Genomic DNA, 25,621 nt, shown 5'->3' on the forward strand with positions numbered 1-25,621 from the left:
GGGCACTTGGAGATGTGATTGCCAACCTCAAAACAAATTAAAAAGCTGGGAAAGTGCAATTTTTTTTTCAGATGTCTGACACTTTTTAGGATTCTGGGTCTTCAAGTTTCCCATCTCATTATTTTGAGCTGAGACAGCCAAGGCAAGGATGAGTTTGCCTTAGTGCAAACAGCTGGTGAGAGCCCTTGCGCAGCACCTTCTCAGAGGGATCTGTTTTACTCCTTGTCCTACCTTGTGCTGACACAGACACAGCCTCAAATGCTCCTGAAGCCTGAGGAGACCATGAAGTAGCTGGTTCTCTGAATGGTGCTGCTTTGATTGCATTTAATTGCTCATCTGCACCACTGAGGGGGTCTTGTGGCCCCAAATCTGACCTGCTTTTCCCAGAGGCACAGAGCAACTCAGGCAGATGCTAAGAAGGATGGGGGGTGGTTCATGCTTCGATCCCAAGGTATTAATCCCCAGATATCCAGATAACCAGGCTGGTTCCTCCAGCTGCATGCTGGACATAGATCCACCAAGGAAACCCTGAGGCTGTTTGGGAGGGCTGCAGGGAGGCTGGGACAGGTGATGTGCACAGCTTGATGTGTCCTACAGACTACACAGCTCTGCCATCACGCCAGGGCCAAACCCCAGATCTTCTGGATATGATACATAATCAGTGCCCAAAACTCACGTTCATCCATCTCTCCTTGTAGCTGTGCTTCCCCATGTCTTTGAATAACCCTGCCTGACTTTACTCCTGACCTAGCAGAGATTAATGTCCACCTTAGGCTTTTCTGGAAAGTTTTCCCTTCCTGCTCCTGTGAGCTCGGGGTCAGTCCTGCAGTCAGTCCAACACAGCATTAGCTGGGCACTTAACTGGGAGAAGCTATGAAGTATTTGGGCCTCCAGGGCTGCTACTGAGACAGCTTAAAGCTGAGTTGTGTGGCAGTGAGGAATAGATAGGGTGATAGAAAAACTCTGCCATGGCTTCAGACAATAAAGACTGTGTCTCCCTTGTGATGAATAATGACTCTTTGTTTTATTCCTTAGATGACAGGGCTGTTAGAACTGCTGAGAACTATCCCAGTGCTAAATATATGGGTGTGCAATAAAGGCTCTGCAGTCCATGAACTGAGACTGAATGGATACTTGAGTGAGTTATTTCAAGTACATGAATTTCTGGAGCAGCTCATGGTGACAGGAGGTGATGGGGCAGTATCCTGTAGGATGCTTTCCTTGCATGAGACATATCCCAGGTTTCATGGCTCCCAAGCTTTTACCTCATGAAGCCTCTCTTGGCCATGTAAAGTTCCTCACTCCCAGGTTTGGCCACTAACCTGCAAACACAGGGCATTTCAGATGGAGCTCCAGGGTTTGATGGTGAGACACTGTCCAGATTTTCTATCAGAAACCCCAGAATCCCAACCTGGCGCACTCAATGGGAATGGAGCAGTAAACCCCAGGTTCAGCTGTAGCCCAGGGCTGAGAGCTCATCAGAACCCATCAGAAATAGGGTCCTGCTGCAATCTGGAGGAAAATGCTGCATCTTCCTGCTGCAGTGTCACCAGGCTGGAGGAAGAGGCGATGCACAGATGTTGTTGTCACTGTCTGGAGTCACCTCCGAGTCCTGCCAGATTAAACTTCCTTGGAATTACTTATTGTAGCAGCAAGGATTTGAATTTCCATAATGTGAATTAGCACTTTTCTGTTTGAGCTAATCCTTGCACTCAGACCCACAAGCAAGAAGATCAGAGGACTTGGGGGGAAGAAATGGCCAGAAAGTTTGAAGTAGGAGCAAACCAAAGATACCGTTGTTCCAGGGATGAGGAATCATCTCACACCTCCAAGGCGAGGTGTGGATGAAGCTTTGGTGTCACAAGCTGATAGAGGACAAGTCTTTGTCCCTTTCCATAGCTGAAGGAGACACAGGACTCCGTGGGGGCCCCATGTGTGAGCTGCTCGTTGGGACTCAGCCCCTGCAGGGTCACCAAACTCTTGCCCTGTGGAGACACGACCACAAAGATTCGCTGCAAGTGAACTTTGTTCTCCAGAGCTGCCAGAGTGGCATCTATTGACCAGCCTCTATTCTTAAAAGGAGGGGAAAGTGGAAAAAGAGAAGGAAAAGAGAAATTCAGCTTTGCTGTTGAATAAACCATGAGCCATTGAGGAGCTGTGAGTCTGCAGCAGGGGAGGGGCAGGGGCAGCGCAGAAATAAGGGGACAAAAATGTCATGCGAAAAATGAAGGGCAGGAGGGGCCTGGCCATTGTGTGACACTCCTGGAACTTGGAGAGTTGGTTGGTGGGAGGCCAAAAGATGTATGCAATGAAAGAGAGACACTCGAGTGGACTGAAAATGCAAACAAATTGGGTAGCACAATGGAGGAGATAAATTATGCTCATAAAATAAACAATGGCTGAGTGACACTGGGTAAACAGCTACATATAATAACACCACTGTTTGTCCCAGCCACCCTAATTGGGAGGCTGGGCAGCATCCGATGAAAACTCTGCGTTGCACATTTTCCCCTTCTAATGAGGAAGATTTTCGCTCCTCCCTGGAAGCCTCCTCCCCCCAGTCCTATTTAGCAGCAAGCTGAAAGGCCTGGTTTCATTCCACTTTCCCACAGCAAACTCGTCCTGGCAGGAGCTGCATTAAGGAGGACAAGTAGAAAATGATAATAAATTGAGGACTTGCTCTTATTTCACCTTGTGACAAATCTATCCAGTGGGTGACTCAGGGAGGGTGATAAGAGCATGGACTGGGCTGCTGCTTTCCTTTTGGTGCTTGGTCATGTGGAAAATAACCCCATTCTAGCCTTCACTCAAAAGGGCTTTCCTCTAAAAATAATGCTTTTTAAAAGGCACTGAATCCTTATTTACCCTATTGGAAAGCCAGGAGCTCGCCTCCATCAAAGTGAACGTCACAGCTCTCATTTCATCACCCACTTGGGCTGAGGAGCAACAACAAAGGGCATGCAGCACCAAAAGTGAGGTGGTCAATGCCGTCAGTGCCACTGGGAGAACTCATTAAACCTTAGTGGGTTTTCAGCATGATTCTGTATTGCTGATAAATCCCTGATGAGAATCTTTAGTATCACTGAGCTCCTCTCAAGAAAGCACAGTGGTGCAGGGGACAGTGGGCATGAGAAAACCACAGTGACTTCCCCCACAGCCACTCTCATGCTGTGAATCCCAGAAAATCCACCCTGGAGCCCTGATTGCCAGCACTCAGACTGTGTTTGGCAGCAGGGCTGTGCTCTCACCCTTCCATGACTGCCCAGAGCAGATTGCAGTTCCCAAACTACTCCACCACCCATGAAAGAGGGAGGCACATCTTCAGCCTCAAATCGTGCCTAAACTTTTTGCCAGCTCCCTCTTTAGATATTTACTTGATGAATCTGTTTGAGCACTTTGTGTGTCTCTGTTTTCTTGCTTTTATTTGAGGAAAATAGTAGTTCTGCTCTGCAGCCTGCACTGCTCGTGGGGAGGTACACCTGAGGAAGAAGCCCAGGAGGTACTCAGCCTTCCTCACCTCTGAGGGACCATGCTGAGGGTGCTGGTGATTCCCGAGATGTGGGTGACAGCTCAGAAATCATCTTTCATTCACATAAAATTGGCTTTGCCTCCTAAAACGGCTGGAAAACTGGAATATCCCTAGTTTACATGCCTTGAGGGAGGCAAGGGAAGCCAGTTTTTTACCTGTAATTGCTAAGGTAACTAATCAATTACTTAAGTAGGACTGATTTTCTTCCAGAGAAGCAATCAGATGATGAAAACCAATAGTGATTGATTCATTTTCCATCCACTTCTTAGAGGGATGTTCTTTGTGGGGATTGTGGTTATTGGAAAATTCCTGCAATACCCCAAAAGCGTCTGACAGTCCCTGTTTTAAACAAAATCGTTGTTTTCCTGTTTGTTCCAATTTAAAACTCTTCCTGACAGAAGTGTTTTACTGGAACCAGAAGCTGAATTGCTAAATGTTTTTCTTGTCCAAAGTACTATTTTCTTCCCAGTTCTTTTTCGTTTCATGCTCTGATGACAGGCCTGGTACATTCATTAGGGGAGAGCTGGTCAGTATTTCTTCACTGATATCTATTTTTCAGCTGATAAAAAAGGCTACATGTTTTTTCAGTTATAGTTTTTCAAGGGAAATTTTTCTTTTGTCCTTTATTTTTAACTGATATAAACACATTTTTGTGTTTTGGTTGGGGTTTTTTTGGGCAAAGCGCAAACATCAGTGTTACTAGTGATGATTAAAACTCAGCTGTCACAGTGTGGGTCGCTTTAGATGATGATAGTGTGGATGAAATGCAAACAAACCACTTGGCTTGTTTGCAGCCCAACTCCTAAAATACCTCCAGCTTCTCATTTGGGGAATGCAGGCATGGGAACAGGGAGAGTTCACCTCTCTGTGTTGAGAATGTGACAGTGAAAGGAAAGGTGAGGGGTTTGGGCTGGTGCTGCCGTCATTGTGGGAGGTTCTCAACCTAAAATGCCACCTCTTTTTGCCTCCACGAGCAGATGGGTGTCCAAAAAACCACAATGGCAGTGAAGATGCTGTGCTGAGGCAGGATTATTGATGTGGAATATGACAGAAGCTTTTTACAAATAGGAGCCAAGTCTCCAGCAATCCTCTGTGTAAAATGAAGTTGTTGCTCCTAATTTCACTGCATAGATGGGAAGACAGAGAGTCACCAGCTGTGCTGGAGGGCTTTGGTGGAAGGAGCAGGAGCAGGAGCTGCTGCCTGTGGCATTACAGGGCGGAAAAAGCATCGCATGGAGCTGCTGGCAGGTGGAAAGGGAAAGCTGCAAAATAATGGGAGCTGCATCCCTTTGCCCTCATGTTGTCTCCTTCTAACACCCCCAGCTTGGCAGCTAGGTGCTAAGAGCACTTCTTGTGTCCTGGTGGGGTGAGAAAGCCTTGCTCTACGAAAAAAGGGTCCATTTGTACAGTAATTGCCATGGAAGTCTCTGGGTGACTGTGCTGTGTCCCCTCCTGCTTCAGGCTGATTGGGATGAGCTCTCCTTTGAGGAGCAAAGCTGCAGCAAGACCATGGCAGATCCCAATTTCCTAGATTATTAATAATAACAATATCATTTTCTCTCACCCCATTTCTCACCCTCTCTGTGCTTCCCTTTTAATGAATTCTCCTCTCTTGCTGTAGACTCTGCAGTGACACCAGCCTGATTTGTAATGTAAATAGGCAGCCCAGTGTAAAGGCGACCTGCAAGAGCACCGCGGGGCTCTAATTATAATTTTCATTAAATTCCTTCTGTTTACGAATATCCAAGCAATCTGGCATTGCAGCAGAAGCAAGAGGAAATTAAAGCAACGCTACCACTTAGCTCCAGTGTCAGGGAGCAGGGGCCCTGCTGTCGAGCAGAAACTGAAGCAGGGCTCCTGCAGACAAAGTTTTGAAGAGTTATTTCAGCTTTGGCACCTTTCCTCTCCCGAGCTTTTACCCCAGTTGCAGGGCTTGCATGTTTTTCCTTCAGAGGATCTGGCTGGTGCAAGTGTTTTACACGTAATCTATTTGTGACCTAATTAAGAGGATCAGCTGCTGGAGCTCCCAGTGCCGTGTGCTGGAAGGAGCTGTGGGAGGCGGCCGGAGTGGGGTGGGAGCTGTGGGGTGCAGGAAGGGGGAAAAACAGGGACCTTTAGCTCACAAGGCCCTGGAGGGTTCCCACAAAAGTCCAGCAGCACAGGGACCATTTGCTCTGTGTGCTGGGAGCATCCTGTGGAGCGAGGGCTGCTCAGACACAGACCTGTGCAAAGACTGGGGTTTTGCTACATGGCCACCAAAAAACTCTCATCCTCATCTTCTGCTGGATGAGAAAAAGGGCTTCAGGTGGCTTTCTGCAGGTGTTTTGCCTTCAGGGAGGCATTTTTGTCACTCAGGCCGCAGCTGACCCTTCCTGAAGAGAAAGTGCTGCAGGTGCCAGCCATGAATTAGACTGGCAGGGGACACCAAGTGAACATTTTTGTTCATAAAGCCAAAAGCAGGGGGTGGTCTCAGTGTCACTTGGTCACAGTGAGTCTTTCTTAGGCTGTGTGTGGACAGGGCAGAGGGAAAACTGAGCTTGGCTTTTTGAGCTTGAAGCAAGAGTTACTGCTCCCTTGGGGAAACTCCAGTGGTGTATTTGCAGCTGCAATTTAGCTTTGGGGTGAACAGCAGCAAAATAAAATTGCACTTTGTAGTAAGAGCCCATAAAATAGCAAAGAGAGAATTTTTTTCTGAGCTGGGTGAGTCCAGCTGGTGTCTCAGGGGCTTTATATACAGTGCGAGTTGTGGTCAGGCCCCTGAATAATTTGAAGTCTTTCTAGTACACTTGAGAGTTCATGGGATCTCTGAGCTCTTCACACTCTGCTGCTCCCACACCCAGGAGACTCCAGAGGGCTGCATCAGGAGGGCTGCTGACAGGCTGGGCAGTGCTGGCCCAAGCAGTGCTTCAGGGCAGCCTTGTGCCTTCTGTGCCAGCCCTGTCAATGGTTTCCCTTCTCCCCCCAGCAGCAGAGCTTGCTCTGGTAGCTAAGCAGATGATGCCTAGGATAGCAGGTCAAAAGGATCTAGGTTACATTCCCTAAACACAACAACCCCTTGGCTAATTTTCAAGTATTTTCACTTTTTCCCCCTGCATCCTTCTAATGGGAACGAGCCTGAACTTCAGATAGCCTTCATGGCTGAGCAGAGGCAGAGGGATCACACAATGTAATGCCCTGCTGGTGGGGGATAAATCTCCCTATTAGAAAATTAAATTCCTGCTCATCTCCAGCACTGCTCTGCCTCACAGCCTTTGGAGTGTTTAGATGGGTTCATAACTGGTAGCAGATCTCCAGAGGGAAATGGCTGCTGAGTTAATGGCACATTTTTAATATATGTATTATTTCATGCAACGGGGAAATTTGTGCTCCTGGTGGGAGAAGTTTCCCCCCAGAGCTGAAGCTGTCAGCCACGCCAGGATGCTGTTTGGGGGGCAGCTGGGATGTTTGCCCATGATCAGCAGCATGAGGTGGGATAAGACAGCTCAGCAAGTTCTTCAACAGGTGAGGGAGAGCCGGGAGTGTGGAGCCTGAACCTGGGCATCTGGGTGACAAAAATGTCAGGCACTTGTTGAAGAAACTCACTGGGTTTTATGTCTGTTGTGAAAACAGTCATATCCCCTTCACCCCAGTGCCTCCTCTCTCTGTCCCAAAGCTGGAGACCCAAAGCTGAGCCATGAAACTCAGCGAGGAGAAAAACATTCAGGGGGTTAGGGAAGAACACTGTGGGCACAACAGATTAATTTAATTATGTTTGGGGAATGTAGGTTGGAGTGTTGATGTAGGTTGCAAATAAAACAAGTTTGTCAGAGCGCTTTTCTGCCTGGATCACAAAGGCACTTGCTTATTAATTTAGCCTGATTGGTGCTCTCAGCAATCAGCAATCACAGCAGTGTGCAGAGCTGAGGTGCCATCAGGAGACACAGGCAGGAGCACAGGGAACAGAGCAGCTCCCATATCCAATGCTGCCTGCATCCCTGGGGTCTGAGCCCCAAGGGGAGATGGAGTCCAGGAAACCAAACAGGCCAGAGGCTGTGAGGGCTATACAGAGCACAATCCTCACCAGGCAAGTGACTGACGCTGATGTGGGAGAAGTTTAGGCAATCCAGAGCAATATTTTTCTGAAGTATTCCTCCTAGGAAGCAGTCTTTTTCCCAGGAGCTGGATTCCGAGCATCATTCAGAACCTCAGTGCTGGGCAACCTCTTCTCACCTCTGCAGCATTATGTGGGAGCAGTTAATTCACTGTCCTGCTGACCACCCTGCTGGCAAGGTTTTGGGGCAGGAGAGGGCACCTATGGATGCCATGTGGAAGGGACCATGGGCTGTGGTGTCTTGCTAGAAAAAGTACTGCCAGCTCCTGGTGTTCTGCCAGTTCCGTGGCACAATCCAACACTTGGAGTAAAAAGGCTTAAGAGGTTTGCCTGGATGTGTGCCTCAAATTGTTCCAGGGGAGGTTTAGAGTGGATATGAGGAACAATTTCTTCACCAAAAGGGCTGTTAAGCCCTGGCACAGGTTGCACGGGGCAGTGTTGGAGTCACCATTCTGGGGGGGATTTGAAAGACGTTCAAATGTGGCACCTGGGGACGTAGTTGAGTGTTGGGCTTGTCAGTGCTGAGGGAATAGTTTGACTCCATGATCTTAGAAGGCTTTTCCAACCTAAAGGATTCCATGATTCTGTGAATTCTTGTGCATGGCCCGTGTCTTCAGCTGAGCAGGGCTGGTTGCTCTACGAGATGTTCTTAGGAAACCTCAGTCCCTCTGAAGCCAGAGCCTCAGCTCCAGACACAAACAGCCTTCTGCACTGCTCAGTGCCAGTCTCATCCCTTATGTTTAGCCTGATTGTGCCTTCCCTGGAATGCTAAGCAGCATTTGGGCATGTGGTACTGAATAATGACATATCTTTGCAGCTTGGATGTTTCTGGGTGGCTTTGGCAGCAGAAAGCTCAGGGCTCAAGGTCACAGCAGTGGCACTTCTGAGACCATCACTGCCCACACACAAAATTATGCTGGGAGGGGTGAACTCAGAGCTCAGAGGTGCCAGGCCAGGGGGAATGAGGAGGTGAGGGCTCAGCACTGGGATGTTTAACAGCAGGATGCTCCAGTCTTCAGCAGCAGTTGTGACAAACCGCAGGGAGGGTGTTACACCTGCCCAGGCTCTGCCCAGGATGGTTCTGGGCTGGGAGAAGTCCTGATCCTTGGATGTGGCACAAGGAGCCTAAGAGTAGGGTTTGCTGGAGAGTGATGCCCAGCAGCAGCCAGGCCCTGCTGCAGGGAGTGACCTGGTGCGGGATTGTGGTGGGGACTTTTCCTGCTGCCCCGTGGGGCCCTTTGGCAGGTCCTCCAGGCCAGCACAGTGACCAGTTTTCTTCTGAAATATAAATGACTTCAAGGTATCAGCTCTGCTGTTGGAGGCCTCTCTAATGTCTGTGTGAATAGAAGGGGTTTCAGCAGCTGCTGGGGAGAAAACAGACCAGGGGAGCAGAGAATGGAGCGCATTGTACCCCGTGGCCAGAGTGACCAAAGATGCCTGAGAGAGCCAGTGACAAACAGAGACCTCCTGTGCAATTACTCTCTTGACCTCTGTGGTTGGGAGAGGGATGCTGGGAAAGGAGCTGTGGATCACAAGGCCCCAAGGAAGGTTTCCTTGACAACACTTACTGAAGAGAAATGAGATTTCATGAATGCAGCGGGTGTGAGCACGAGAGACGCTGACTTTGGGAGAGACAACGATGTGGCACCTCGCAGAACGAGCCCTTCCATTTGGGGATGGGAAGTAATGGCTCAGTGAGCTGCTTTTTCAGATAAACTTAATTACTACTGCAAGCACTCATATTTATTTAGAAATGCAGCCACTGTGGTAAAAGCAGACTTACTGTTTAATTGTTTTTCTACTCACAGAATCTTCTCCACCTTGAATACACACTGGCACAGGAGGGAATTTTTTGCTCACTGCCGATAGTTTCAGCACCCAGCAGCTTAAGTTTAGGATTCTTTAGATCTAGCATTGTCCCAGTATTTACAAAGTCAAAGCAATTACATAGAAAGATGTGTATAATTGCATATTATATCACAATAATACCAATACATTTATAATAATAGTAATAATAATAATAATCATCATCATCATCAACAGCAGACAGGTGTTTAGTATTCCCAAACTTAAACCGTGTGGAAGAACCAAAAAGAAGAGATATTTGTGTTCAATATCTAAATAGATATATTTTTCAAATTATACAATCTGAGACTTTTTAATTTCTTCCTGCTGTTTCAGGTAGCAGGACCTAAATTTCCATCCTTGTGTGGTGTCTCACAGGGCTAGCAGCACTGAGACTTTGCCCTGAGCTTGAGCCACCACATTGCATGGCCAAAATATCTCAGGAAACCAGTGCAAGTTTTTCCTCAAGAAAAGGCCCGTGACCTTTTCCAGTGAAAGCTCCGATGGTGTTTGCACAGCAGACAAAGAAAGAGCATCTTCTTAAAAAGCGAAGCCACTTGGCAGGAAATCAAGCCCTGGATCAGGGCATTGGGATCAGCCAGGAGCCCAGAACATCATCCCAGCTGTGCAGTGGGGACCCAGGGCTGCAGCTGAGGCTCTTGCTGGGTTCAGGCTGGAGAGAAAGGACAGACAGGGGGTTACGTGGCAGATTTTGTCCCAGCTGAAGCTGTAGGAGGAGGAGCAGGAGCAGGAGCTGGAGCAGTCTGTGGGGCTGTGTCCTCACAGCAGTGAGAGACAAGGAGTAGCAAAGGAGTTTTCAGGTTGTTTTCTTATAGGTCAAGTGGAAAATTGCCTGGGTTTCTGGGTAAAACATTTTTTCTTCTCTTTTTTGTTGTTGTTTTTTTTTTTTTTTCTGCAGTGGGATCAGCCTTTCCCATTTGTTCCCTTTATTGTACACTTGGATATTTATTTCTAATGTTTCATTTTAAAAATAAATCTCTTATTAAAGCTGAGCTTGGAAAGGTTAAAAGCAGGTTTGCTTACAGGAACAGATACAAATGGATGTGTGACTGTACCTGTTGTGGGGTTTTCTGAGCACCTTTCCTGTGTCTGTACCAGTCATGCCAACATGTCTTGAGACTGATATTTTTTCTTTTGTGTACCAATTGATTTCAGAAATGCAGTGAAAGACACAGATACAAACCAAATAAGATTAAAGGCTTTAAAAGCTTAATAAATTAAGAAGAGCAACTCTAGTTGATAGCATGGCTTTGACAGTAGGCTATAAAGGACAGGGAGTTAAGGAATTACAGGCACCTGACTGTTCAGCAGCATCCTTTCCTCCTCAGCAGTGTGGGGGCACGAGGGAACAGGTTGGGCTCTCCAGCGTTATCAGCAGGAGAGGAGCAACAGAAGACAAAGTTGAGGGGATAGAAAAGATTTGAGGGGCTAGAATTTAAACAAGCACCCCCAGCCCACGCTGAACCAGCTCAGAGTGTCCTGCTGGCAGCAACACCTGCCAGTGACACTGTCCTGCCACAGCCATTGGAAACACAACTGGAATGGCTTGAACCCCCCAGTGAGAAACTGTCCCACATTTTGAGATGTTTTCTAAGACCATTTTCCTATTCTGCAATGGGCACCCCTCCAGCTCAGGTACAGCTTCCCTCTCTGGAGAAGTTTTATGGTGTGATGCCCCTGAGCATGACCAGAGCTCTCTGTGTGTGAGCTGTGGGATGGGCTCCATCAGCTGCAGAACATCCCTCTGCCTTTCATATCTTCCCCAGCTGTGTAAATGAATGATGGCCCAAGAGAGAGCTTTGGTGGTGTTGTCTGCCTGGCTAACAATTGCTTCACGTGGTTATTTGCTATTCCAGTTTCGCTCAGATCAGCAGAAATGTGGTCTATTTCAGGAGAGAAAATTCTGCCACAACTCTTCTGATTTTAGTGCTGCAATAAATCATTTAATTTAAAGAATGAAAGGCAAAAATATACTATGGGTAAGAGAAGCAAAAGGAGCAGAAGGAATCCTGGTTTTAATAAGAATAGTCATAAAGAAGAAAAATTTATCCTCCCTGATGGAAAGGTCCTGTCAGTTTTGAGTGGGTTGAAACCTGTGCCACAATCTGTGACATTCCTCTTTACAACCAGTATCTCTGGAATATAATAGGCTTTCTCAATAGGACAGTGTGAATCATTGTAAGGAACACCACAGTGAGGATATTGCTCTGCACAAACTTGGCAGCACAAGAGAAAGATGGCATTTCCCTGCTCAGCCAGAGGCAGCCAGAGGGGTTTAGTACGAGGGGACAGATAGATCAGGGCAAACCCTGACCCTGCCATCTCTGAGCAGGACTGGAGGGACCAGGACTGAAGGGCACTGTGACATTCTTCACATCCCAACCCCAAATCAAGGCCAACTTAGCCCAAACATCAGCCCTGTTTACCTGCAAATCTCAGCAGCATCTTGTGGGTAAGCCGTGCACACAGACCTGGAGTGTAATGAGTGAAATGGTTGTTTATCAATTTGTTTTCAGCAAATATTTCCCTAATTATGGTAGGTTCCTGAGGGAACAGGGGGAAGCCCAGGATAACTCCAGGCTGCATTTCCAATTGCAGCACAAACTCACTCCTTGCCTGTCACTAACACAGTGTTGGAGTTTCATCAGTAGCATTTGCTTGTCACCAACACATTTTACAGCAAATTGTAATTTTATTTTTATAAATGAAGAAACAGCTTGTGTGAGCTCGCACATCCCACACCCCCTCTCCTTCCCCGAGACAGCAAATGGGCACAGCCCATCTCTGGACCAGCTGAGTCACTCCTGCAGCTCCCAGGTACACAAAACCAGTTTAATAATGCAAGGAAAGTGGCAAAAGAAAGCAAATCGGGATGGAAAGAACCTGGAGACAAGGAAGGTGAGGGAGAAGGAAGTACGGTGTGAAGATAATTTTTGGGATTATGGGAAAAAATTCAGAGACTTCTCAAGGAGCTGTGCCCAAATCTAAAGTTGTGTAGATTGGCAGGTCCATCTCCAGGGTGGTTGTTTATCTGTCACTTCACAGCCCAGTCTCTTTCCTGGTCCAAACAAACCAGGAAACATCACAAGCAGTGGAAGGACAAGCTTTCCCCTTTCCATACAGCCCTAACAGCAAATCCGCATGGAGTAGAGTGGAGAAGAAAACACTTCTCCAGACATGGATTGCCCTGATTCTGGAGTGGGAGAACGCAGAAGGCATGGGTAGAAGGGATCTGTGTTTATCCTGATTTTCAGAGCCTGAAGGCAAGAGGCGAAGCTGAGCAGGCGTTACCTCAGCGGACACCCCCATTGTGTCCCCGGGCTGAGCGAGGCTCTCACGGCACACGCTCCTCCTGGAACACACAAAGCCAATTAAATGCCTGATTGGATGAAGTGGTCACAGTCAAGTGGCCCGTTGCCAGCCAGTCAGGATCCCAAATTTCCCAATATCGTTAAGGTACGTGCGTTAATCCCCTCCTGAAGGATTAAGCGTTTAACCTGTGGCTGCTGTTTCTGAGGGGGCGCGGCAGAGCTGCTGTGCTGGGGGGAGCAGCACTTGCCCCACTGCAGCTCCAGAGCCCCGTGCGTGGCCACAGCATCTTCCAGGTGGTTCAGAGGGATCAGAGGAGGGCAGAGGGTGTTGCTTCTAAGGGAAGATTATTTGGCAGAAGAGAGATTTGATACCTTCCTCCATTCCTTCCCCATTTCTCTGTCCCTCTTTGCTTGGGAATAAGATACCGTAGAGGGAAAGCTGCTCACCCCCTCCCTGACTGATTGCCCTTAACCACAGATTTCTTTGAAATACAGATTTTTATTGAACTTTCAAAGTAGCGTTGGGAACTGCAATACCTTCCTAGCCCAAGAGAGGTGTGAAGACAACTTCCCCACTGAGCCAGGAAGAAGGAGGAATAATGGCCATTTAATAGATGTGGCTTCCCTCATCATGGGGCTTGAGTGGCACCTGCAGCCACTCACATCCTTAATTCTTTAAGCCATCACAGAGCCCTGGTGCTTAGATCCCAGCCAGGAAAAGGTGTCACATAGCTGATTACTCACAGCAGACCAGGATTACCCATGGTTAATGCCTGATTAGGAGTTAAATTAATATTGACTGTCGATAGTAAACTGTAATGATTTATGTAGGCAAAAATAAATATGAAATGTCATAGTGCAATCCCAGTGGACTACTGTGATAATTAAACATACTTTCAAATCTTATACTGACAGGGAAGACACAGGTCCGTGGAGGGGCTTGCACTGTGTTAGTGAAGACAAAAACAAGAGAAGATCTCTCCATGCAAGGCTGGACACAGGCAAAAAACCTGCACTAACAGTTTTTCCCCCTACACTTATGATTTCTCCTATAGATATATCATTTAAAGGCTGTGGGCATGCAAAGGCCAGCAGGCAATTGCATGTCCATTGTACTCTTTCAGCTGCAGAGGCTCAGGGCCAGGGGACCAGATGATGTCTGATACACACATGATGGCTACAGGTAAAAAGCACATCTTTATGCAAATGTGGTTTGAAAATCAGCCCCAGCACTTCCACAGTAATGGAGTTTTATGTCTAGAACACAGTACTAGCCTTGAACCATGTTATTAGTGCTGGAGAGGAACACAGCCTGTCCTGGGAAACTGATGTGTTTGCAGAATTTCCTTACTGGTAGCAGCATTTTCTGAGGGGCGAAGGTGGAGGAGAGAGTTTCTTCCTCTCCCTTACTTTGATGGATATGTGCTGGAGAGCAGAAAAATAAGAGGTGTCAGGAGTGATGGAGTGATGTTGAAGGCTCTGACAAATGAGCTCTGGAAAGTTACACTGATGTTTTTGTGAATGTATTTCACGTTCAACATTTAAGATGTTACCATCCTGCTGCTCCCCTCTGTCCTCTGCCAGAGCCACCTCCCCAGAGTGCACACCACAGAGGAATGCCCCACACAGCACTGGAGCTCAGCCATCAGAGGAGCTGGGATGAGACCAGAGGGGAAGGGGGATGTGTAAACAAGCCTTGTGTCCTCCTGACCTGGTTCATAGGCAGCAAATTGCTTCGGGGCAGAGTCCCACCCTCAGCTGCCGCAGAGATGTGCTCAGGGAGCGTGTCAAAACCTTAAGAACAAACACTGTGGGTGCAGAAGCTGTAACTCTCCTTTTCCTTCTCCCTTCCAGCTTGCTGCACTAGAGAGGCAAGTGTTTGACTTCCTGGGATACCAGTGGGCCCCCATCCTTGCCAACTTCCTGCACATCATCATCGTTATCCTGGGGCTGTTCGGCACCATCCAGTACAGACCTCGCTACATCGTGGTGGTGAGTAGCACCTTTTGTTCCCAGCACCCAGAACCTGTCCCAGCCTGCACTCCCATGGCATGTGGGGCGTGCTGGGGGACAGAGTAAAGCCCCTGGGAGATCAGGCACGAGCCCTGCACGCTGCTTTAGCAGGAGGTGCCTGGCTGTGCTCAGGAACACACTGCTGGTGAGCTGTGCTTGTGCCAAACTTGGAAGGTTTCAGATAATTCTTACTGGTGCTAAGGTAACACTGCCCAAACGCTGCCCAGCAGAGAGGGAGGGTGAGGGGCTGGACAAATGCAGCACAGAAGCTCTTCCATCCCTCCAGGCTCCTGCCCCTGTGTGTCTTATCAGGCAAGAGAGCATCTGAATATGAAAAACAAACAGAGGAAGAGAAAAAGCAGCTCAGTGCTGACTCAGGGCATTCCACTGCCCCCAGCTAGAGCACATATGTATCTATATAAATGAATAAATATATATATACACTAATTCCAGTGACTTCCTAATGTTTATTGCTTGTCTCTCCCCAACTCCACTCCCTTCCAGTATGCCATCTGGACTGCAATCTGGGTCACCTGGAACATCTTCATCATCTGCTTTTACTTAGAAGTGGGAGGGCTCTCCAAGGTGAGTGAGAGCTGGATGGGTGAGTGCCCAGGCTTTGCAGCCAAGGGGATGGAGCTGAGTGGGGAGGTGAGGGCTGGGATGGTTGAGGTGAGGGGTGTGGGCTGCCTGGGAGTAGGTCCTGCTCTCCTGCCTGTGGAGAGGGCTGTTTTAGCAAGGATGGGGGATGCTGCTGCTTGTATGGAAAACTGAGCCACTACTGATTTCTGGAGCTCTTTGTTGGCTGGTGCAGGTGGTAGCTGGAATAAACCCTGCCCTCACAGTAGGTAGAGTGCATTTGCTTTCCAAAGGTTAGAGCAGGCCTGGCAGCAGAGCCATCCTGAGAGGAGAAGGGGGTGTGAGGGCCAGTTCCCAGCCACGATGCAGAGGTGGCTGAGGAGGGCTAGGAGATAACCAGATTGCAGCTGATCCTCTTGGGATCTGAGACCACCTTGGCACAGAGGTGTGTGATGGAGGGGAGGGCCCTCATGCAGCACTGAGTGTGGCCTTTCTGCCAGCCTGTCCCAGGGAAGGGCTGCAGCAGGGTCTGGCTGGGTTGACCTGAACCAAGGACTTTGCTGGAACTCTATACTTGACCAGCTCTTGATATTTTTGTGCCTCCCAGTCCTGCTGAAGACTTGCTGCACTTCAGCAGCAGGGATAAATACCTGGTTGTTACCACACCAAGCAAAATATTTCCTGTTGTACCTTTGGGGAGAGGCTCCTTTCTCTGCTGAACACAGAACATCCCTCCCCAGAGGGATCTGGCACATCTCCTCAGGATGTGGCTTCCCTGCCTTAATTCCTCCTTCTTAAATACAGTGGTAGCTACTCATGGCTGCTGGCCAGGGTGTTGTGAGTTAATATGCAAAGCTCTTTGAAGACTAGATTAGCAGAGTGTTGCTGTCTGCCTAATGAGAGGTGAGTCAGAAATAATAAAAATGGGAGGCAGGCCCTAAATTAAGCCTGGGCTGTAAGCAATGAATTATGAGTGTTGCTGGAGCACAGCAGACTCGGAGTGATTGTAGGATGCAGGTTCATTCCAGAGCACTCCACATCTGGCCTAAATTCCCAGGTCAGGCACTGGAGTTGCAGTCATAATTGGAATTGCCCTGTGGTTTTATCAGGCCTACAGCAGGTCAGGAGTGGCAGCCTAAATCCTTTGCAGATAAGAAAATGTAGCTTCCTAATGTCTCTATTTGTCTTTGTTTCCCCTCTCAGTTATCTCCAGAAACTTTGAGGGAGTTCTTGCCCAAACCAGTGATTATTCATGGTCTGAAATCTCAGCCTGAGATGATCTCCATGTTGGCTGAGACCAACTAAAAAAAAAAGAACTTTATGTAACTATTTAAATGCTCCCTTCCGCAGAGAAAATTTTGGCTTGATAAACTGCTCTGGGAGCTTCTCTGAGAGCCAGTGTTTGCTTCCAGCCAGCTGGATACTCGTGTTTGCTAATCCCAACCTGCCCTGCAACACGTTGGGTTGCTGTTCTGCAATTCAAACAGCACTACAAACCCCCTTTTTTGTACCACAGAGGAGCTTCACCTGGTAACCTTGCTCTGTGCTGCAGCTCATTTCAGCCAAGCCAGCACACAGAGAGGCTTTATTTAGCCTACACGGTGACACTTGTGACTGGGGACATTTTTTGCAGAGCTGGGCTGCAGTGTAAGCTGTAATTGACTCAGTGGACTTCCCTCTCAGCCTGCAATGAGAAATTAGTTCATTTAGTGGCAACCAGCAAAATCAAGAGAGAATTTGTGCTTGTTTGGCTGTAAAGTAGTTGACAGCCTTGCCTCTGTTCTTAATGAGTTATTTTCACTTTAAAAAGCTGTTTTGTAAGGAAAACTAATGATGCTGCTTTCCATCCTCCTCCACTTTCACTGAAGTAATTTGGGGCTTTGTAGTGGCAAAACAAATCTTCGCTTCCACAGGAGACCAAAAGATCCACCTGAAGCAGGAGCTGAGGCTTCTGTAGGACACTGTGGTGCTTCACAGGCTGGGCTGTCCTGCTGCATCTCTGGAAACCTGATCTAAAGCCAGCTGGTGTTTTATTGATCTCAGTCGTGGGATCCGACCCTGGAAGGACATCTGGGCTTGGATGTACAAGTGTTGGGCAAGGGCAGGGCAGCGTCAGCCGGGAGTGGATGGCACAGGGATGCAGGTACCTCTGTGTGTCCCCAGGGCCCTCGGGAGGAGACTGCCCTCTAGTCCTGATAAGAAGTCAAAGCTGACCATGAGCCTGGCAGTAGGCAGGGAAATTGCAAATATTGGAAGAAGAGCTTTGGTGGAGTGAGGCTGGTGGAGCTGGTCTGATAAACACTAACTCATCAACTATTAGACTGAGCATGAACAAACTGGGGAGTGCTTGGACAGGGTTGTGCTCCTGTGTGAGTCCCTTAAGGGGCTGAGAGCTCTGAAGGTGGTCTTCAAGGTGCTGTTTCCTCTGTGATTGCTGGTGAGCCTGGGGCAGTGGGAGAGCAGCATTCCTGCCAGCCCTGCACTCACCCTGCTGTGTTCTGACAAGGGCAGCCTGCCAGGATGAGCTCTGTCAGCAGCTCATGTACAGTGACAGAATGCAGAAAGGGCAAGGAACTCGAGAGAATGGAGTTTGTTAACTTGGTGCCTGGTAATGACAGCCCAGTGCAACTGAGGCAGGTGATAACTCAGGTGGGGTGAGAAGGGAGAAAGGATTCAAGTGTTTCCGATGTAGCAAATTTAGGAAAAGCCCAGGGAATTGAAAAGATGAGGAAACAGTTATGTGCACTTGTTGCAAATAATTCTTTGTGCTCTGCTGCCTAGATCTGCTTTCACAGTGGTGAAGGAATACAGCATGGGAGCAGGGAAGTGCTGTTCACAAGAGTAGGGACTTTGTTCTTGTGCCCCCCTTGCTTTGGGCGCCTGGCTGATTTGATGAACAGAAGCCAGGGCTCCCACGGTCCCATGTCAGCCCATGAGTGATTTGGCAGAGGGGTTGAGACAATCTCTCAGTTATAATCTTTAGGCCATCAGTAGAATAAGGGCTTTAGGTGCAATTTAGATGTTTGCTTTCCCTTGCCGAGTAATCTCTGCTGCCTCTTTCCTCTGCTGCGTTGTCCACCACCACTTCTCACCCTCTCTTTCCTCCTGTCTTTCACATTTCCTGAAGTGCTCCTTTATCCTCCAGGTTGTTCCAGCATGTCCATTCCATGTCTCCTGTCCATGGAATGCCTGAGGATGCTATTCTGGTCAGCCCTGCTCAGGGGAGTTGTAATTAATTACTAACCAGCTACCAATCACTAGTCACACCGAGTTGTTTATTGAAAAGGAAAATACATTTTACTGATTGCTGAATCTATTCCCCGCTTCTTGGAAGAGCTAAACTGACCTGATTTCTGTCTTTCTCTCCTGCCAGGGTTTTTTATCTTGGAATCTTTTCTTAGCAGGAGTAAGAGTGTGAAATATGGCCCAGCAGAACTTCCTTGGGTGGCCAGACACAGGTGGATCCGCACAAGTGTCTAAGGCAGCACTTCCCTTGCTGCTGGAAGGGCCTCCCCAAGCACATAGCCTGTGCCAGCTTTCCTGGAAGTGCTTTGCCAGTGAGCAGGCGAGTGCTGGAGCAACCTGGATTTGCAGGGCTGCTCCTCAGCACTGGCAGGGAGGTGGTGATGTGTCTCTGAGCAGCTTTTGGCAGCGTTGCCTTGCTGACTTGCTCTGCTCGTAGTCCTGAGCACACTTGCAGCGTGTGGGGGGAACGCAGCATCTCCAGGTGCTGTGCCACTGCTCTGTGGTGGGGCTCACAGCCGAATTTCCAGGTTGCTGTTCCTCCTCCTTTCCCATCTCCCTCTTTTCCCTGAGTCCATGTGGCTGCTTGGGTAGGTGAATTGCTGGGAGCTAGCTCTGAAGTTTCCAGACTGTGTTTGCAATAATAGGTTAAGCTTCTCCCTGTCTACTCGAGCGTGAAACACATCCCTCCTGCAACCCCTCAGTCTGAGTTAATTATTAAAATCCTGCTGTTAAGACATATGAGCATCTGTCTGTCCAGCTGCCATGCTGACTGACTCTTCATCATGTACTTGAGAAATGTTCAGAGAGGTTTGAGGAATTGGTGTCCTGTATTTCAATGTATTCCTTTGTCTTTTCCCTCTGGGATTATTCATCTTGAATGGTGATTTCTAATTTTTTTTTTTTTATCCTTTCTTTATATTCTCTCTTGTCTGTGCACTGCTTTGATCTGAATCCAGAGCCATGGTGGTCTAAATCTCCTCTTGCAATGGAAGCAGCCCTTGTGAGTCAGATGGGGGTTATTTGTATTTCAGAGAATCTGGATGGCATCTTGGGATGACTTTGTACCTGGTTAAAATGCTGTGAGGAGGATGGATAAATGCATGTGTACATAAAACTGTCCCTCAGCTCCGTCTAAATTTAGAACCTGGAAGCCTGGGATTTGTCTTTTAAATGCTGTGGCATTGTCACCAAGCAGTGAGAGCCACTGGGAGTGTTTCTGTGTCTCAAGGTGATGCAGCTACTCAGAACACAGGTCTGAAAGATCAACATTATATTTCCTATTTTAATAAGACATGTTTCCATCTAAAAAGATTTTAAGTGATTCTTCTGTCAAGCTCTGGTGGCTCCCAAACGAGGTGCAGTTTGTTCCAGAGCTGTCATAGTGTGGTTTTGCCTGATAATTAAGGAAATTTGGGGGAGGCAGTTCAGAAGTCTGTTAACAACAAGAAATAAAACCATCTCTGATAGTGCCCCTTAGAAAATAATTTCAGAACAGCTTTCAGGAAGCTATTTTAGCAAAGGAACGCAGCTGGCTCTGTGGGTGTTGGAGGTAGGTGTGAGTTTCCCGTGGGACACGGTGGGGAAAACAGGCTCTGTGAAATGTAGGTGCTGCAGTTTCAGTGCTGTTGTCTTCCCTCTCACCCTGGTGGCAAACGGGTGGCAGCCAGGTGCTACAACAGTTCAGAGTGAGATGTGAGTTTTCGGCTGGCCTTCAACGTGCTCGCGAGAAGGAGCTTGGATCGCTCCTGGCTCCGGTTTCTCTCCAGGGCGGAGGTTAAAGAGGCAGCGATTGCCTTGGCAAGAGACGAGGGGAGGGCAGGCACACACAGATCCCTCTCCCTGCAGCAGGGCTGGCTCACTGCTGGGGCTGATCAACATCTCCCAACCCACATTCCACTTCTGGGAGCATTTCAATGCGTTTAGATTTCAAATGCATCGCAGAAAGCTTTTGGCAAACAGCTGTTCCCTAAACCTTCCTAAAACTGGTTCTTTTCTCCTGATTTTTGTGTGCTGTTCTAATTCGTGGTTTCACTTCTCTCCGACTGTCTTCTCACAAACGCAGCTGGCAAACCACAGGAGACATCCTGGAGTTGTTTTCGTAGTCTCCCAGCAAGCTCAATTCTGAGCAACGGGAGGTCAATTAAGGGATTTTCTTGAGTGCTTTTTTTACCGTGCCCCGTCACACAGGTATCCCCCGAGGGCATCCAGCCAGGACACGGGCAAAGGAACAGCTCTCGTTCGTGCTGCCCTCGTGCTCCAAACAGATGCTGGTTCAGGAAGGTGGCTCTGAACACAGGGACATTCCGTAATCCCAGTGAGCAATCGGTATTCACTTCACATCTGAGAGATGGATGGCTCATGAGTTCGAGGCGTTGTGGCGCTTTTAGAATCCAAATGTGCTCAGTTTTTCCAATCTGCTCTTCACTGATGTATAACTTTTTAATTTTTTTTTTTTTTTTTAATTTTTTTTTTTTTTGCTCAGAGCTGGAGTGTGATTGCAGGCAAAGAACAGTGAGTGCTGGTTAGGACCTCCTGTTCCTCCACCTGCCCACCTCCGGCCACTCCTGTTCTGCTTTTCCAGGCTGAATTTACAAGCAAGTTCAGCTTCTGCAGCAAAGTTAAGCCAGAGCCAAATCTCTGAGGGCTGACAAAAGGGAGATTCTAGAAGGAGAGCAGCCTGTTTCTTACTTTGCCAGACTGACACTGATGCCTCTGTAAGGAGCAGAGAAGACACTGAGGGGTCTGTCTGCATCAGTGAGGCAGAAGGTTTGGGAAGGCACCATCTGTGAGCTGGGAGAGGGAAGCCCTGGGGACTGAGGTTGAGAGTGGATCCTGTGGTGCCCTGGGGAACAGCTTTGGTTCTGTGCTAATTGGGGGGAGCCCCAGGCAAAGAAACAGGAATTCAGCTGGGGGCTTTCTTGGTTGGTTTGGGGTTTTTTTCTGTTGATTTGTTTGTTTGATGGTGAGGGTTTGTTTTGTTTTTTGAGAAAGATGATTGTTGGTGAGGGTTGTTTTGTTTTTTGAGAAAGATGATTGTTTCTTTCCCCAACCAAAGCAGTGAGTGGCTTGCGAGAGGGAGAAGAGCCCAGCCACTTGGAGGGCTGGCTGTCTCCAGGAAAAAAAGCTTTGGCTGGGGAAAATCCATGAGCCTCAGAACATGCAAACTTGGGGGAAGAAGAACAAGCTTTGCAGAAAAGCTGTGTTTTGGTGACTTTGTGAGCTATCTGTGGGCCACTGAAGGGTGAAGCCCAGGAGAGGGCTGAACTCCCAGCTGTTAATGGAGTTTTCCCTATCGTCTTTGCTATTCCGGCTGCTTTTGCCCCGGTGCCACACTGCATCTCCGTGCCCTCCTCCATCTCCTGTGAAGCACATGCCATCTGCTGCGGTGATTATGTCAGGAGCTTGGCAGCTGTCTTCTCACTTAATTGTCCACATTTCTCAGCACGTGCTTCCTGCAGCAGATTTGAGCAAGGGCTCTGTGGGCTGGTTTTGGGTGTCTGTGGTGGATGGAGGGTCCCCACGCAGGGTGCGGAGTGGGGCGCTTGGTGACTGGTCACTGGTTCTCTGGCTGGCATTCAGATTCCTGCCCCTGTGACTCGAGTTTGGCCCTGGATATGCTTTTCTGTGTCCATGTTTTATATCTGCAGGACTGCCTGGCTTGGCTCCTGTGTTGGCTGTGGAGACAGGCCCCGTCTCCGGAGGGTAGTTTGGAGCAGGGGCTTGGATAAGCTGCTCTGAATCTGTTTTTCCTTTTGACTCTACGGGGAGCTGACACAAAGGAGCTGCCATGTGAGGTTTTCCATGTCGGGAAGTGTGAATATCCCAAGCTCTGACTGCTGCTGTTCTGGGAGCCACTGCTTTCCTCCTGGGACTGTGCAGGACTCTGGCATGAGCAGTGTGAAATAGTTTATGGATAGGTGCTAAAACCTTTAGTAACGGGTAGGCGATGTGTGTATATCCAGCATTCATCTCTCTGCAGAGATACAGGTTCTCTGCCTTCAAATTTTTTAATCTATCCTTCAGAATAAAACTTCCAACCCCTTGCCTTGTTTTGTGGTCAAAAGGGATTGTTTTTCTGCATCAAAGTGACCTGAGAGGGCTTCAGGGTCAGCCAGCACTTGGCACTCATCCATGAAGTGATGCAGCTGTTCAGCCAGTCCTGAGTTTGTCTTTTACCTGCAGGAGGGCTTTGCCATGTTCTGCAAGCTCAAAATCCCAGAGCTCTACTGAGTATTCCCACAAATACTTCTCTTTTCTCAAGTGTGAGGAAAGTGTGGCCATTTTTAAGTGGACATCTGGCTGCACACCAAAGCCCTGCACTCCTTGTGTGGCATTTCACTCTGTAACCCCCTCAACTGGTTTAAAGTATTTAACTAGCAAAGACAAGGGAGCAAAACAAAAAGCCTCTCGAGGTAAAGTTGGTGAAGAATTACAGGGGAGGTGTTTACAAGAAGCTGCAGTCAGCACTGTGAGGTCAGCTCGGCTGGGTAGGGCTGACAGGAGATGCAGAAGCACCAGATGTGAGGAGTGTGGAAGGAAATCAGGCAAAAATGGTACAGGATCTTGTCAGATGTGTTAAAAGCTAGGAACAGAGGAAGATCTGTTGGGTTTTGAAACTCACTTTGGGGTTATGAAGTTCATATTTTTCAGTTGCTTGTGTTGATTCCTGGGCTGGGAAGACCCTGGCAGGACGCTTAGTGCTGCCTTTTTTATCTTTTAGAGTTGTAAGGTTCACCTCCCAAAGCCAAAACTTGAGGATTCTTTTCTGGGTGAAGAAACCACTAGCAAAGTGTTCTTGGGTCTGCAGCCTGTGTCCAAACTGTGCTACAGGGTGGTGGAATAGGTTTGTTGCAGGGCTGCCTCAGGAATGGTTCTCACCACCGCAGCCTGCCTGGGAAATATGTTTAGGTTTCATAATAGGAGGAAATTGTTCCCTGTGAGGGTGGGGAGACCCTGGCACAGGTTGCCCAGAGAAGCTGTGGCTGCCCCATCCCTGGAAGTGTCCAAGGCCAGGTTGGATGGGGCTGGGAGCAACCTGGGACAGTGGAAGGTTCTTTAAGGTCCCTTCGAAACCAAACCATTCCATGATTCTATGAAGGAATATCAAGCCAATGTGCTTTGATCTGTGCTAGTGTGTTTTGAGAGTGGGGATTTGGAAACTTCTAGTTTTCCATTATTTTAATATGCACTCCATCTGACAGCATGTCTGACACTCTCAGAGTAAACAGAGAACTCTTTGCAACTTTTCTCTTTAGGACAGCGAACTCCTGACATTCAACATCTCCCGGCACCAGTCCTGGTGGAGTGAAAATGGCCCTGGCTGTGTAAGGAAGGAGGCTTCAATGTCTGGCATCAAGGGGCTGGATAACCATTCCTACATCTCTGTTATCGGCTGTGCCCTGGAGTACCGCTACATCGAGGTCATGCACAGCTCCTTCCAGATCCTCATTGCGGTGAGTGCCTCACTGAGGGGCAGCAGTTCCTGAGGAGATGCTGTTTGGCTTTGTTTTTTCCCAGGCACAGAGCTTGGCCTGTATTTTCCACCACTTTCTGTATCGTCTGATTGCCAAAGCCTCTGTAAATGTGTTTTGTTTGATTGTCCTCCTGTTCTCTCTTTCAAAAAAAATATTGCTTGAAAGAATTGGAAATGGGTATCAGCAACCTGATGCCTGAAGTAATGCATCTGTGCAACCACACTATAACAAATGGTCCTGAGTCCCTGTTGGGGTGTGAGAATTCATGTTTTGACAAGGACAGAGACCCTTCTGGAGGAGGGTCAACAGCAAAAGTTTTGACGGAACAAGAGGAAATGGTGTCAAATTGCACTGAGGAAGTTTAGTTTGGATACTGGGGACAATTTCTGCACAGAAAGGGTTGTAAAGCACTGGAGCAGACTGCTCAGGGAAGTGGTGGAGTCACCATACCTGGAAGTGTTCAAAAAATGTGTGGGTATGGCACTTGAGGACATGGTTTAGTGATGAATGTGGCAGTGATGCTGGGTTGATGATTGACCTGATCTTAAAAGGCTTCTTCCAACCTCAATTCCATGTTTCTGTGAAGGATTGCTCTTACTCCCCATGACTCAGTGATGGAGCACATACCTGCACAATTGTTGTGAAGGATCCCCAGGAAATGAGATAAACTTTTAGGAGGCAGTAAGCAGCACATTTTCCTTCTGCTGATACCCAAGATACATTCACTAAATGTTTTCATCCACTCTTTCCTCATCAGTGTCTTCCTCAGGCTTTTGAAAGTACTCTGCAAAAATGCAGTGTCCCTAATGTTCACTGTTAATTGTCTCTCACTTGCCTGTGAAATTAACTGAAACAAAATGTCCATTGTGTCCCTCGCTTTGGTGGTGCTCTTGCATTTTGTAGCCCACATCTCTAATCTGCTTTGGGTTGTTATTTTGGGGTTAATGGCTTTAGTTACAAGTGTGAACTGGGGAACCATTCATGTTTTGGCTTTCAGTTTTGGCTTAAAAAAAGAAAGGCAACTTGCCCTGTTTAAATGCTGAAGGATAACACAGATTTTTCAAGTTTCTGGAGTGCCAAGTACTTCTCTGCACGTTTTTGGTAGAGCTTTCCACTGTCCTGATCCTGCATTTCCTATTAGCTGGGATGATCTGTGTTACCCAGTGAACTGCAGGGAGGCAGGAAGGCTCAGCCTCCTTTCTTGTCACAGAGAAGAGGCAGAGGCAGAAGCTCCTGTTTCCTGAGTTGGATGGACTCCCTGGCACGTGTGCTGGCTGTTAATATTCCGTCAGTTCTCCTTTGGGGAAGATGATCTGCATGAAACTGTCTGTGAGCTGCTTCATGGCTCTGTGTGAGAAAGGCAAACCTGTGTGTTCAGGAGAACAGAGCCTGGTGTCTTTTAGAAAGGGCTATTAGGTGGAACAGGATCGGTGGTGTACCTAAATCTGGTGAAACAAGGACAGACTTTGCAGTCAGAACATCCCTTTTTAAAGCACAGAGGTTTCTCACTCTT

At 48.0% G+C, this 25,621-nt stretch overlaps 1 protein-coding gene across 3 annotated transcripts in view; it reads left to right on the forward strand.

Annotated features, from left to right (window-relative positions):
• The window catches only part of NKAIN4 (sodium/potassium transporting ATPase interacting 4), a 50,657-nt gene that overhangs the window by 9,891 nt on the left and 15,145 nt on the right, over positions 1–25,621 (forward strand). For all 3 annotated transcript variants that reach the window (XR_005603487.1, XM_039563595.1, XM_039563594.1), the window contains exons 2-4: positions 14,651–14,788; positions 15,314–15,394; positions 23,890–24,087. Coding sequence is in view for 2 of the 3 variants with exons in the window: in XM_039563595.1 (XP_039419529.1) it covers positions 14,651–14,788; positions 15,314–15,394; positions 23,890–24,087 (417 nt within the window). In the remaining variant the exon portion in view is untranslated. The remainder of the gene's footprint in view (positions 1–14,650; positions 14,789–15,313; positions 15,395–23,889; positions 24,088–25,621) is intronic.

This window comes from Corvus cornix, chromosome 20 (genome assembly GCF_000738735.6).
Source record: "Corvus cornix cornix isolate S_Up_H32 chromosome 20, ASM73873v5, whole genome shotgun sequence".
NCBI lineage: Eukaryota > Metazoa > Chordata > Aves > Passeriformes > Corvidae > Corvus > Corvus cornix.